The sequence below is a fragment of the Oncorhynchus nerka genome, linkage group LG17 (genome assembly GCF_034236695.1).
Source record: "Oncorhynchus nerka isolate Pitt River linkage group LG17, Oner_Uvic_2.0, whole genome shotgun sequence".
NCBI lineage: Eukaryota > Metazoa > Chordata > Actinopteri > Salmoniformes > Salmonidae > Oncorhynchus > Oncorhynchus nerka.
In genome coordinates, this window is record NC_088412.1 from 32,616,236 (window position 1) to 32,631,380 (window position 15,145).

Sequence of the window (15,145 nt, forward strand, 5' to 3'; positions counted from 1 at the left end):
CATCCTGATTTCGACCATATAGATTAATGAGACAATTCTCTTTTTCGTCCACTTTCATATTCAAAAGGATCTACGTTCCTTGCGAATCATTCCTGACTATTTACACATTCAGATCAACATATTGGTTAATTAATATCACACCTTTTGAGTTCCTTTATCCATGACAGAAAATTATTTCACCACCCCATTCCTTTTTCCACGTAACTTCATCTAAGGATGTAGAGTGAGTTTCCTGTAAACAGTTTATGTTATATCTTTTCTTTTAGCCATGTCAAGACTGATCTTCTTTTTTAATCATCTGCTAAACCGTTACAATTATAACTGGCTATACTTATTTCACCCCTTACCATAACTAGGTATTATTCTCAGTCTAAATTGACCATAATTCGTGCTTGTAACGTTACTGCCATCAGAGGTATTATGACGGTCAAAATTAGAGCTTTCAAAGGTCTTCAAGAAATTCAAGAAATAGGTTCTAGCAATATTTGTTTTATTCCCTTGCCTGTTCGCCTGTGAGCCAATGCCACAGATGTTACAAAATTGAGACAAGATATTATGTGTGTAGTAAATCTGAGTAGGTTGATGTGTATGATATTGTATGTGATTTAGTGAGAGTGTGTACGATGTCTGTATAAAGAGTAAGACTATAATGTGTGATGTCCAAATAAATAATAACTCCACCAATTTGCATGTTTGAGTGTCTATGTGTGTAACATGTAGTGCGTATAGCCTTAATTTTCATGATGATAATTGTAATCCATGTCGTATCACCGTCATAGTTGCATTATAATTACCTTTAACATCATTGAAAAACACATCCTAGCATTTCTATAGCAATTGACATTTCACATGATCATGAAAGAGACCTTGCATTACTCTAGAGACGGCTTCACTACAGTACAAATGTATTCCATACAATATGTTATTATTCAGCAAATCCTCCAATTCTGCTATCTTTCCCTTGCTTGTTGTAAACATATATCAACTTGTAGACAAATACATAAAAAAGATAGACAAACAATAAACATATTAAATTATAAAACAGTTCTCGACAATAGAGAGAGAGGGAGAGAAGAGAAGAGAAAAGAGAGAAAGAGAGAGAGAGAGAGAGAAGAGAGCGAGATCAGGTGTGTGTGTGTTTGTGTGTATGTATACGTCCATATGTGTAAGCGAGCATGTAATTGAGTACGTGTGTGTTCATATCCACTTCATAGTGTTCAGATGTTTTTACAGTTCCCATACTTCCTTTTTTTCGTAACCTGAAGTCCCTGTAGAATTTAGTACAGCCATGGTGTTATGGAGCTGTCTCGGAATAGCTGTTCATCTATAAAGAGTTTGTCCAGAATGAGAAAGGCACGCTTACCATTCTCCCTTTGTTGCCTTTATACCGGATAGTCTCTTACGACGTTTGTTTATCTCCCTTGGAAATTTGTAATTGAGCCCGAATTTGGTCCCTTTAAGCTCCCTTCCCCTGCTTTTGATCAGCTCCTTTTGTTGGTAGTGTTCACATTTTGCGATAATCGGTCGGGGACCCTTGGTCTTGTCGCTCTAAGCTCCAAGTCACCTTGTTTACAGTCTCTATGGGAAGTTTGAAGGTGGATTACATGAATTCTCTGATCGCGTCCTCTGGATTATTGGATGCGTCCTCAGGAATCCAAGAAAAAATGTGATTTTCACACATGCTACGACTTTGTATGTCTAGTAGCGACTCCTTCATCACCCTGTTTTCCCTGAGTAGACAATCCATGTTGGAATCGTGGATTTTTACCTTGGCTGTGAGTGCCTTGCTTCTTAACACCCGCCTGCCTGCCAGCTGCACCAATGTGTCGGAGGAAACACCGTTCACCTGATGACTGAGGTCAGCCTGCAGGTGCCTGGCCTGCCATAAGGAGTCTCTAGAGTACACTGAGACAAATAAAGCACCCCAAGCCAAACCCTCCCTTAACCTGGACGACGCTGGGCCAATTACGGCCTGTTGTTTTACAGCTCAGGATCGAACCCGGGTCTGTAGTGATGCTTCTAGCACTGCGATGTAGTGCCTTAGACAGCTGTGCCACTTGGGAGTCCCCCAAAGGAGAGCTACTACTAGAACAGATCTCTCCTTTGGGGGCCCCTCCTAAACGTCTGTCTGTCCAAGGCCAATCATTATGGTGGTGGAAAATATACTCAATTGTCATACTTGAGTAAAAGTAAAAAGTAAATGCTATACATCAAATTAATTAAGCAAACCAGAAGGCACACTCCAACACTCAAGACTTAATTTACAAATGCAGTATTTCTGTTTATTGAATCCACCAGATCAGAGACAGTAGAGATGACAATGTGTTATATTAATAGGTGTGTGAATTGGACCATATTGCTGTCCTGCCTGAGCATTCGAAATGTAACAAGTACTTTTGGCTGTCAGGGAAAATGCATGAGAGTAAAAAGTACAAATTTTCTTTAGGAATGTAGTGGAGTAAAAGTTGTCAAAAATATAAATAGTCAAGTAAAGTGCAGATACCCCAAAAATCTACATAAGTAGTACTTCAACTGTAAAATTTGGTGGAGGATGAATATTGGTCTGCAACTTTTTTTCATGGTTCGCGCTAGGCCCCTTTGTTCCAATGATGGGTAATATTAGAGCTACAGCATACAATGACATACTCAACGATTCTGTTCTTCCAACTTTGTGGCAACAGTTTGGGGAAGGCCCTTTCCTGTTTCAGCATGACTATGCCCCTGTGCATAAAGCAAGGTCCATACAGAAATGGTTTGTCGAGATCGGTGTGGAAGAACTTGACTGGTCTGCGCAGATCCCTGACCTCAACCCTATTGGACACCTTTGGGATGAAATGAATTGGAACACCGACTGCGAGCCAGGTCTAATCGCCCAACATCAGTGATCGACTGCACTAATGCTCTTGTCGCTGAATGGAAGCAAGTCCACCCAACAATGTTCCAACATCTAGTGGAAAGCCTTCCCAGAAAAGTGGAGGCTGTTATAGCAGCAAAGGGGTGACCTACTCCATATTAATGCCCATGATTTTGGAATGAGATGATCAAATAGCAGGTGTCCACATACCTTTGGTCATGTAGTGTATGTGTGTGAATGAGGCAGATGTGATTGTGTTCTGTGAAACAAACTAATGCCCCACCATACTGTGATGAACATGTAGATACAGTACTTCACTGTTGCTCTCTGATTTTCAGATAAGGACATTGTGTTATGGTGACGTTAGAGCTGGTACTATGTTGGGTAATTTATAGGAACTAAACAGCAGTATAATTTCTAGTATTTCTCCCCTCCCCCCAAGATGGATATGATGTTGAATCTTGGTACTTCATTGCCAACAAGCACTGTGACCAGAGTAATAAATGTGACATTTTGAATTGCTCTCAACCTTGTAATAATATTTTTGTTTAGTCAAGCCCTCTTAATATTCCCACGGGCAACCATTGTAAACAGAGATTGAGTTAATGCGTGGTCTAAGCTATGCATTAAACAAATAGTCTGTAAACTGTCTTTTCATAAAAAAAATAGTAAATGTGATTGCCAAATTATTTCAAGATTATTGCTATTATTTGAAACAGCTGAGTATTTAACTCTTTATCCAATGTTATCACCAGTGCCAGAACTCTCAGAAATAAAAGTGTCAAAGAGCTCTATTCAGTCCCTATCAGTGTACAGCGTGATTGAAATGTAAAGGCAATGTTCCTGCATTCTCGGAGACTACATTCACGGTAAACGCTGCATATATCCTCAATGGGAAATGACCTTAACATTTCTATCACACAATTTGTAACGCTTAAGCGACTGAATAAAGCCCAAAGTCTCTGTTATCAACTCATTAGATACAGTATCAGCTACCCATTATAACAATTTTCCAATTCTGCAATGTGGTCTCAGAGCATTTTATATTATTCTGTAAGTAAATCCGAGACACTCCATTTAGTATGATATGTTATGTTTCGTATGGTACGTAAATATTTTTTGGTCTATGAGACCAGTATGGATTATTATGTATTAATTATCTGCCCCAAACTAGAAGGCAAAAGCCCACCTGACCTGTTTTTAGCGATAAACACATACAGTCTGAAATTATAGATTGAATTGGTAACGTGCAAATGGCCTATTTAAGAAAACATAACAATGATAACCTTGTATTTGGTTTTCTGATCTGCTACTAGTTAACTATAAAGTGCTATCACCAAGAGTTACTCATGAAGTGCACCTTGGCTTGAGCACCATAATCAGGACTGGTCTCCCAGGTGAAATATCTATGGGTCAAAGGATGCAGGGCAAAGTCCTGCCCAGGTGGCTACTGTCCAAAAGCACATCAGATACATTTCACATATTACTATCAGTAGTACAGCACCAGTCAAAAGTTTGGACACACCTAATCATTCAGTGGTTCTTCTTTATTATGACTATTTTCTACATTGTAGAATAATAATGAAGACATCAAAACTATGAAATAACACATATGGAATCATGTAGTAACTAAAATAAGTCTTAAAAGTAGCCTTCTTCAATGTAGCCACCCTTTGCCTTGATGACAGCTTTGCACACTCTTGGCATTCTCTCAACCAGCTTCACCTGGAATACTGTTCCAACAGTCTTGAAGGAGTTCCCACATATGATGAGCACTCGTTGGCTGCTTTTCTTTCACTTTGTGGTCCAACTCATCCCAAATCATCTCAATTGGGCTGCTGTCAGGTGATTGTGGAGGACAGGTCATCTGATGCAGCACTCTGTAACTCCTTCTTGGTTAAATAGCCCTTACACTGCCTGTAGGTGTGTTGGGTCATTGTCCTGTTGAAAAACAAATGATAGTCCCATTAAGCCCAAACCAGATGGGATGGTGTATTGCTGCAGAATGTTGTGGTAGCCATGCTGGTTGAGTGTGCCTTGAATTCTAAATAAATCACTGACAGTGTCATCCAGCAAAGCACCCCCCACCCCATCACACCTCCTCCTCCATGCTTCACGGCGGGAACCTCACATGCAGAGATCATCCGTCTCACAAAGAACCAAAAATCTCAAATTTGGACTCATCAGACCAAAGGACAGATTTCCACTGGTCTAAGTCCATTGCTTGTGTTTTTTGGCCCAAGCAAGTCTCTTCTTCTTATTGGTGTCCTTTAGTAGTGGTTTCTTTGCAGCAATTCGACCATGAAGGCCTGATTCAGTCTCCTCTGAACAATTGATGTTGAGATGTGTCTGTTGCTTGAACTCCATTAAGCATTTATTTGGGCTGCAATTTCCGAGGCTGGTAACTCTAATGAACTTATCCTCTGCAGCAGAGGTAACTCTGGGTCTTTCTTTCCTGTGGCGGTCCTCATGAGAGCCAGTTTCATCACAGTGCTTGATGGTTTATGCAACCGCACTTGAAGAAATGTTAAAAGTTCTTGAAATGATCCTTATTGATTGATTGGCCTTCATGTCTCAAAGTAATCATGTCTTAAAGTATTAGGGCCATCTCCTGTACACCACCCCACCTTGTCACAACACAACCGATTGGCTCAAACACATTAAGAAGGAAATAAATTCCACAAAATAACTTTTAACAAGGCACACCTGTTAATTGAAATTCATTCCAGGTGACTACCTCATGAAGCTGGTTGAGAGAAGTGTGCAAAGCTGTTGTCAAGGTAAAGGGTGGCTACTTTGAAGAATCTCAAATATTAACTATATTTTGATTTGTTTAACACTTTTTTGGTTATTACGTGATTCCATATGTGTTATTTAATAGTTTTGATGTCTTCATTATGATTCTACAATGTGGAAAATAGTAAAAATAAAGAAAAACCTTTGATTGAGTAGGTGTGTCCAAACGTTTGACTGGTACTGTATATATTTATACAACCTCCCATAAACTAGCTACAGCAAAAGAGCACAACCCTCCAGGGGAGACCAATCTACTGTACCCTTTAGCTTACATTTATGCGTTATCAATCACAGGGCGGCAGGTAACCTAGTGCTTATAAGCGTTGGGCCAGACGCCGAAAGTTCTCTGGTTTGAATCCCCGAGCCAACTATAGAAACATCTGTTGACGTGCCCTTGAGTAAGGTACCTAACAGTAATTGCTCTTGTAAGTCGCTCTGGATAAGAGCAGCTGCTAAACGTAATGACCAGGTATTGAGTTGCATCCCCCCCACCCATTTTGCCCTCGGAGCAACCTCAGTTTGTCGGGGCATGGACTCTACAAGGTGTCAAAAGCGTTCCATAGGGATGCTGGCCCATGTTAACTCCAATGCTTCCCACAGTTGTGCCAAGTTTGCTGGGTGTCCTTTGGGTGGTGGACCATTCTTGCTACCCACGGCAAACTGTTGAGTGTGACTAACATAGTAGCGTTGCAGTTCTTGACACAAACCATTGTGCCTGGCACCTACTAGCATACCCCGTTCAAAAGGCATTTGAATATTTTGTCTTTCCCATTCACCCATGTCTCAATTGTCTCAAGGCTTCAAATCCTTCTTTAACCTGTCGACCTCCCCTACATCTACACTGATTGTAGTGGACTTAACAAGTGATATCATAACTTACACCTGGATTCACCTGGTCAGTCTATGTCATAAAGAGCAGGGGGGTAGGGGGTACAATTCAATATTAGGGAGGTGTTCCTATTGTTTAGTATACTCGGTATATATATAGTGGACACTCACGTTTTGGTGATGTTTTCCTACAAGATGTGCAGGTTTACACCACATGATACAGTATCACCGAAACAGAGGCTGGTTAACTCCATAAAGCCAAAGCAAACTTGGAGAATTACAAACATGTTACAAATATGTTATATATGTCTTACAGATAGATATGTTAACTGTGTTAGAGCTGTGTGGCTTTCATAGTTTCCTTGGAGGTCTCTTGCGGCTCATCGTCTCTGGTTAGGACTGGGTTATCATATATCTCCAGACTCTTCTTCCTCTCCTGCAAACCCTTCTCTTCATCGTCAGTACTTTGGCAGCACTTGCAGCAGCAGCAGCAGCGAGCGCCGCAGAAGGCCATGCCTGACGTCACCACACGGTCCCAGGGGGCCATGGAGTGCAGGGGGCGGGGCAGGAAGTCCCAGTCACGTAGCCCGCTAGGCAGGTACTGAGGACAACGTGCCTGCATCAGGTTAACAACGATGATGAAGATGGCGAGGACAACGATGGGTACGGCCACCCCAACCAGGACTTGCCAGCCGGCCAGGGAGAGTCCCAGGATGGTCAGGGGCATGAGGAGGAAGCAGAGTAAGAGGTAGAGCGCTGCGAACCAACGGTACTTGGCTGTGCGGTTCCCCAGGGCTCTGGCCAAGCGGATGGGGATCCGAGTGAAGGGGATGGGGTACCACAGCAGAATCCCCGCTATGTTGAAGAAGAAATGGCACAGTGCAACCTGGAGAGGAGGAGATGCAAACAGGGTGAGTAAGACTTCAATAACACTGATGCATAGAGAGAGTGGACAGAGAGCAATATGAAACTGACATGAAAATAAAGGATTACTACAACAAACCTGCAGTGAGTTGGCTAGTGTTTCTCCAGGAGCAGCCATAGCAGCAAGAATAGCAGTGGTAGTTGTGCCGATATTAGAGCCCAATGTCAGAGGATAAGCTCTCTCAAGGCTAATAACACCAATACCTGTTGGGTAATTGAGAGAACGATTACATAATACTGAAATAATACTTGAGTATATGCTCTCTACATTAGTCAGTAGGTCTGGATGCAATTGGAGACAGCTAAAGGTAAGTGGATAAAGGTAAGAAGCTACAAAACTACTCACCAACAAGGGGAGTGATTGCAGAGGTGAAGACAGAGCTGCTCTGGACAATGAAGGTCATTCCTGCTCCGACCATGATGGCAATGTAACCAGTGACCCAGCCAAAGGGGAAAGGGAAGTCTGAACAGACAAGACACAGCAGGTTAAGCATTTTGCTTGGTGACCACAGTGAACGTTAGGATTACTTTCAACATCAACATCAAAGTGACTGTCTGGATCACGGCATAGTTGTACCTGATCTTGGTCCAGAGCACCCGAGGTGACCTTCAAGCTGCAGCGTGTCTGTACCAGTGTTGCTCATCAAACATCAAGATGTACCACTGCTGACTATCAAACAGGATGTATGTTCTACCAGCATTCTGAGTAGATGTCTGCCAAATGTCTGCTCACCTGTGTTGAGCACTTTCTTGATGACCACAGCCACCTGTCCCTTAAGCATGGAGTTGAGCAGCTTGACAATGAGGATGAGGCAGGTACAGAGGATAAGCAGGGATAGGGCCAGCAGAATGAGGCCCACAGCCAGGTCAGGCAGGTTAGCATAAACAAAGATATGGTTGCCTGCATGGGAAGATGCCAAATATTATCGAAGATTTAAATGGGACAAAGGGGCGATAACAATGAAAGATTAGAGAGAAGGTCATTCAACTTTAGTGAGATTAGAAAGACGGTAATAAATGTAGTGATTTTAGAGAGAAGGTCATATGATTAGTGAGAAGGTCATTTTTCGGTCCTGACATGACTTCCACAGTTTTTATGGAATAGATAGGAAGAATGGTAATCGCACTCCACCCTGCCCTTTCTCACCTGGACAAAAGGAACACCAATGGGAGAATGCTGTTCATTGACTACAGCTCAGCGTTCAACACCACAGTGCCCACGAAGCTCATCACTAAGCTAAGGACTCTGGGACTAAACACCTCCCTCTGCAACTCTGCATCCTGACCGGTTGCATCACCGCCTGGTATGGCAACTGCTCTGCATCTACAGAAGGTAGTGTGAAGGCCCAATACATCACCGGGGCCAAGCTTCCTGCCATCCATAACCTATATAATAGGCAGTCTCAGAGGAAAGCCCATAAAATTGTTATAGACTGTTTTCTCTGCTAACGCACGGCAAGTGGTACCTGAGCACCATGTCTAGGACCAAAAGGCTCCTCAACAGCTTCTCCGCTCAAGCCATAAGACTGCTGAACAATTCATAAAATCGCCACTGGACAATTTACATTGACCCCCCCCTTTTGTACACTGCTGCTACTCACTGTTTGGTTGTTACCTATGCATAGTCATTTCGCCCCCACCTACATGTACAGATTACCTCAACTATCCTGTACTCCCGCACACTGACTCGTTACCGGTGCCCCCTGTATGTAGCCTCGTTATTGTTATACTTATATTGTTATTTGTTATTATTACTTTTTATTTTAGTCAACTTGGTAAATACTTCTTCTTCTTCAACTGCACTGTTGGTTAAGGGCTTGTAAGTAAGCAATTCACGGTAAAGTCTACAGTTGTTGTATTCGGTGCATGTGAAAAATAAAGTTTGATTTGATTTGATTAGTCAACCTGTTTTTTCCCCCATAGCTTCTACACTTAGCTCTGACGTGTGGTGACCCAATGTAGAGGGTTACATTACAACAGGATTTGGTCCAAGTCATAATGAGAGCAGTGACCCTTTCCCTTGTTTTGATTGGCTGATTTCAGATCTAAGCGCAAAGGTATTCATTTTGATTGGCTGTGTTAGACTTGGGAGCGCTGGCCCGTCATTTGGCCTTGGGCCACTCAGGTGCTTCAGCTGGCCAGGATGAATGGGCCTTTTGAGCAGGTGGAGAGGGTGGGGTATTTGAGCAGGCAGAGGGGGTGAGATGAGGATATGTGCCGAGTCACTTTATAGACTGAATGGAAGTCATTGTCCTTGTATCATGTGGTCTTGTCTGGCAGTGGGGGGGGGGGGGGGGGGTTCTCAGCTTTCACAGAATTTTGGTTTAGCGTATCAGGCAATTCAAATTGCTCTGTCGAGACCTTTGTAGGGTCATGGGCTGTTCAGTGATTGTGCTGTACTTACATCTCTCTAGATTGATTGTTTCAGTGACATTTATCTGGGTCAATGTCTTGTTGCCTTCTACCCAACAGAGGGCACCGGTCGTGCAATTGGCAGCTGAGGGAACTGTTATATTCACAAGAGTCTAAAACAGAAGAGAATAAAAACAAAGATGACGGTCCAGTGACCGGCTCTAACAATGAAAATACACCTCCTCAGAGATGGAAGGCAGGCAGGAGCAGGCGCGATCTTGTGAGACCATTCTAGCTTATGAGAGGGCAGTTACGCATGTGAACAACAGACACAACTCCGATATAAAGTCGGTTTTTTTCAAGGTTGCTGAAATGCCGCAGGTGTCCACTTATATCAGTGTATTCGTAACAACCTAACCATTACGAAACGTGTATTTGATCAAATAAGCCTCACGTAGCAAATTAGCAATGACTTTTTCAACCCTCTCTCATTGATCTCCATACAAAAATTCCTTATTTTCATGGACAAATTTTGGACAGAGTAATGCTTCGCCTCTCCCTCTCTGATAAAACACAAGCCAATACAGATAAAAGGCACAGTAATTATGGCTATCACTAAGTAATTAAAACCTATGGAAACAATGACCTTAATGACATTATGACTGGTAAAGAAGCAGAATTGTATTAAGAAAAGACCACCTTCATGATGACATGATATAGTATCAGTAAGGCACTGGAACTTATAAGTAGAATCACTCTGGCCAAACTACAAGATCTATCAAACATTAACCCTGAGAAGAAGAGATAGCACTCTCACGTATACTACAACATTATCTTGTTTTTACTGTCGGAAAACTCGTAAATCATCAATCATCACAAACTTATAAAAATAGCCCATTGTTTGACTTATCTGATTAGTAATTGTTGGTCATTGGAGGCTGCTGAGGGGAGGACGACTCATAATAATGGCTGGAACCGAGCTAATGGAATGGCATGCATTTGATACCATTCCACTCCATCCATTACTACGAGCCCGTCCTCCCCAATTAAGGTGCCACCAAACTCCTGTGTTGCTGGTGTGACAGGGAGTAGTGAACTACATGTAGTTCAACCAATAATTGAATTACATTTGGCAGTAGCTTGGCGGTAGTAGAACTATATTCAAATCTAGGTAGTGTTTTCTGTAGATAATTACTTTATTGCCGTGTAACTGTGTAACTAGCTACTGGAACTACACACAACTTTTTTTTGCTAAAAGAAAATAAAGTGAAGTACGCAATAATTTCCTTTCATGTTCCGTATCAAACCTCTCTAATTCTCACATGAAACATATCTTGGTGTTCAATGGGCTAAATGACACATTCTGTTATTATGACCCCAAAGTGATCTGTCTTGCAATTTGTAGAGATTTACATATGATAATCTGTCAATAAGTCATTTCCAAAGTACATTTACTTCAGCAAACTATATTTTTCATAAGGGTAGCTTTAATGTAGCGTAACTTCTTCCAGTGTGAAGTAATTGGCATCTCGGTAAAGTATATTTTCAGAGTACCTTCCCCAACACTGGTGACAGGGTCATCGTTAATCTAAACATCTTACCGTGATTTTCTCTGTTTTGCACCAGATTTTGATCAAACTCTTGTTTCTGGCTGCTGGGTCACCGGTGGCAATGTCACTGATTACATTTTTGTCCAGCTAGAGGAAAATAAAGGTTTCAGACTAGTTAAAGATGATTTAAAACCTACTAAACTTCTTCATCAACTCAAATGTAATATTAAGCAGATGTTTCATAAATGTTTCAGACATGTTTCAGGGTTGTATAGGTACTGTATCTTGCTAGCTATATAAATACATTCTAATAACTTTCACTTCTCATATTGCGTATTTTGCTTTATAAGGTGAAATTAGATTAATCACATGAATTGCGATGGTAAAACGCTGATCCTACCTCTATGATGGCGTCGGTGAGAGGGTCTGTGATGACGTTGAGCAGGTCAGGAGCGTTGTTTCCCCCCTGGATGTTGAAGGAGTCGATGATGATCTTGGTGAGTTTGTACAGGACACCAGTAGCTGCCTCCAGAGGCAGCAGAATTAGCACAGACAGCCAGTTGAAGAAGTCATGCACCGTGGCACCAGCAAACGCCCTGGAGGAAATAACACTAGGTTACACAGCTCACAATTTACCAAGCTTGATATTTTATTTCCCAGAAATGTTGCTCATTACCAACCAGCAAATTACAATGTCTTTTTTATGGTGCAAAATTGTGAAGTATACTTCTATCAATTGAGGCTGTTTAGAAACGTCTTGAGCTGACTGACAGCCATTTTGCTATGGCTGTATTCATCAATCGAGCAAGAAGACAATATTTTGAATAATGTAGTCATGTCCATATACAAATTTGATGATATCATAGTGAATTGACCTTCTTTATTACTTTACCCAAAATATCATGACATTAGTGATAGTCAAAATGTGTCAAATTTGTGAATGTATAAATCAACATTTTGTCCATTTAAACAGCCTGTGTCCAATCCGCTGTGAAAAGGGTGCTTTTTCTTGGTTCTACTGACGTGCTTTGTGTCTGTATCTGACGTAAAAGAGTGTTTAACGTCCACACAAAATTGCTTTACTTATTTTAGGTTTAAGGAAGTGTGTAGGTCACATTCTTTATCGTACAGCAATAAAATGTATATATTTATAGCTGCTCAATAAGAATCCAATTAAATAAATAATTTAAATCTATGATCAGTAACTACCAGTAAATATAATGCCTGAATTCAAGCACTGTAGTGTTATGAATCTTTAGAAAGTGATTCAGTTAGATGTACCTGCGGAACTCATTTCTGTCCCCTGCCTGCATCATGGCCACAATGGTGTTGGTGACTGAGGTTCCAATGTTGGCTCCCATAATGACTGGCACTGCAGACTGGACCTCCAGCACTATCATAAAGATACAGAGTGAATGTGTGTGTGTGTGTGTGTGTGTGTGTGTGTGTGTGTGTGTGTGTGTGTGTGTGTGTGTGTCCCATGTGTACTTGTATGTATGTGTATACTCACATCCAGAAGACACCATGCTGACCACAATAGAGGAGGACGTGCTAGAACTCTGGACTAACAATGTGACCAGCACTCCAATCACCAGGCCAGCCACAGGGTTGGACAGCACCGCATTGTCCTGGAAGATGTCCCCAGCTGCCTTACCTATGCAGACACAGCTTAAAGGTAAGGCCAAATTCATCATGAAAACGTTCCATAAACACTTTCATATCCATAAACATCCCATATTTAGATATTTTGTTATGAATGACAGGACAATTGTAATTGTGAATAATAATTAGAGTATCATCAAATTAGTAGAGTTAAAACCTAAGAAGTGACAAATACAGTCGGTCCTTCTCAGGACCTGGTTGAAAACAAACATACACTTTTATACTTTGATTTGATTTTGACTCCACATTATATCATATGATTGGATTGGATCACGTGCATCAACAAAGATTCAGTAAGATATGAAACCATAATATTCATTTGGTCAACTCTGACAGAGAGAGAGAGAGAGCAGGGTTTAATGTTACCTCCAACTAGCTGGAAAGCAGAGCTCAGGACGTCCAGAGAGCAAACGAACATGTAGAGAAATCCAACCAGCAGAATGAACTTGACAATGGCAGTCAGAACCCGCAAAACCTTCCCTTTGGTATCCAACTCTGTTTCCAAAGAGAGAGATATGAGACTGGATGGGGAACCAGATTTTGGTTGGTGTAGTCACACAGGTTCTCACTTAAAACATCTAAATGTTTATCTCAGTGAAGGGTAAAGAAGTGCACTTTGTTAGGAATAGGGTGCCATTTGAGAAACAACCATAATCTATCTCACCTGACCACTTGAGTCCATTGTCCTGCAGTTCAGGGAGATTCCAGGGGTCATCCTCATACTTGTCCTCTGTAGAATATGCTGGCAGGACGACTGAGTCTTTGGGTGCCGTATCTGCATCATTTGTGGGATTAGGAGAATTGTGAGTGGATGTTGCCTCTGTGTGTGGTGCTGCCTGGTAATGAGGTGTGGATGTCATAGATAGTAAAGAGTAGCCAACTGTACATACCAAGAGTGGGAGACAAGGTATCTCTGACTTCTGGACGAGGAGCCATTGCCCTACGGCAAATATGATGTACTTTACTTTGAAGAACATGTACCGTGGCAAACCATCAAAGTATATCGGAATAAGGCTAAACAGTTTTAACTTGAATTCATCTATTGTTATTAAAAAAGGGTTATTATTCCCAGAGGAAACAAAAACACAGTCCTTTTATATTGAATCCTCTATTAAAGAGTTCCTGAAATGTTTATTTGTTCGTCCTCCAATGCATAGCCAAGCAATCTTGTGCCTGTCACAAGATGTTACAAAATAGGAGAATTTCTCCTTTCAATTATGGTCAATTATTCCATGGGAATAACTCATCGTGATGTTGCTTTTCACGTCCACATCGATAACGTCCACAGAGACATACAGATATGACTGTCGGCTAGGGGCCTACTATCCTCAAGAAAACCACAAGAGAAGTGTAATCAGTAAAGCTCTCTAAGTCCTCCTTTTCCAAGGATCAAATTGAGTTCTCTCAAACAACAATAGGCTACAATAGTGGCATACTACTAGGCTAACTAATACAATGAATACCAATTATTCTAATAATAACAAAACGAGTTGTTATCATCGTTATCTGGGCAACATTTGACAAAAAAAAGAAAGCAGGTGAAAACGGCCAAAAATAGCACCCTTGAGAACAAGCTCGGCCAGTCATTGGCACCAAGCTGAGTGTCAACAAAAATAATAAGCATTGAGGCTATGAGCACATACAGCTATAGGTAACAATTCCTAACATATCTTTGTTTGTTGTGATTTTGTTTTGTTGCTATATTACTTGAATTTGTCTTGTTTCTAATGTGGAGTATCGAGGGTAGTAATACGCACCTGAAGTGGAGGAGTAGGCTTTTGCAGCAGTCCTTATGAAAAGGGGAATTCACCTGAGCTACCTGGCTACCTGGAGAGGTCCTGCATGCTGCTTATATAGCGCTTCAACCTGACTGTTCAAAGTCCGTAGCAAAAAGGGCTCTCTGACAGTAAGTGAGCTTACCTTAGCATCCACAGTGAATGTAGGCCAGGCAACATCCAATGATCAGTGTATGACGGAATATTACTACTCTGGCATGGGTTTTTTAAATGTTGTTTTCACTAGGTAAAAAGTAGGCTAATGACTGTCATAAACTGTTTTTGTTTTTTTTGCTGGTTGAGAGTAGCCTCCGTGAATCTCAGGACAGGCCAAAAAGACAAATGGCAAATGAACCTATGGCCTAACCAAATAATCCTGATGATTTCAAAATGTTTTTGGCCTG

General features: G+C 41.4%; 1 protein-coding gene across 2 annotated transcripts; it reads right to left on the bottom strand.

The window, feature by feature from the left end:
• Positions 1 to 2,260: 2,260 nt before the first annotated feature.
• On the bottom strand, positions 2,261 to 14,826 carry LOC115145096 (sodium-dependent phosphate transport protein 2B-like). Of its 2 annotated transcripts, XM_029686355.2 has the most exons (14): positions 14,724 to 14,826; positions 13,857 to 13,906; positions 13,631 to 13,741; positions 13,333 to 13,461; positions 12,815 to 12,958; positions 12,586 to 12,697; positions 11,705 to 11,900; positions 11,356 to 11,451; positions 9,807 to 9,927; positions 8,136 to 8,303; positions 7,749 to 7,865; positions 7,482 to 7,606; positions 6,793 to 7,364; positions 2,261 to 4,795 (listed from the first exon to the last, which is right to left on the bottom strand). In XM_029686355.2, exons 2-13 carry the CDS (start codon positions 13,900 to 13,902, stop codon positions 6,813 to 6,815), a joined length of 1,917 nt encoding a protein of 638 aa, XP_029542215.1. In that variant the 5' UTR covers positions 13,903 to 13,906; positions 14,724 to 14,826; the 3' UTR covers positions 2,261 to 4,795; positions 6,793 to 6,812. The 2 variants fall into 2 exon arrangements, with proteins under 2 accessions (XP_029542215.1, XP_029542214.1); XM_029686354.2 differs by having other exon boundaries at positions 2,261 to 7,364.
• Between the last annotated feature and the right edge of the window lie 319 nt (positions 14,827 to 15,145).

Bases quoted from the DNA above. Each gene is read 5' to 3' on its own strand.
- LOC115145096 (XM_029686355.2), bottom strand. From the start codon at position 13,902: ATGGCTCCTCGTCCAGAAGTCAGAGATACCTTGTCTCCCACTCTTG. The intron at 12,959-13,332 runs GTAACATTAAAC...GTGTCTGCATAG, and splicing joins TGCTTTCCAGCTAGTTGGAG to GTAAGGCAGCTGGGGACATC. The intron at 8,304-9,806 runs GTAAGTACAGCA...CTTCCCATGCAG, and splicing joins AACAATCAATCTAGAGAGAT to GCAACCATATCTTTGTTTAT.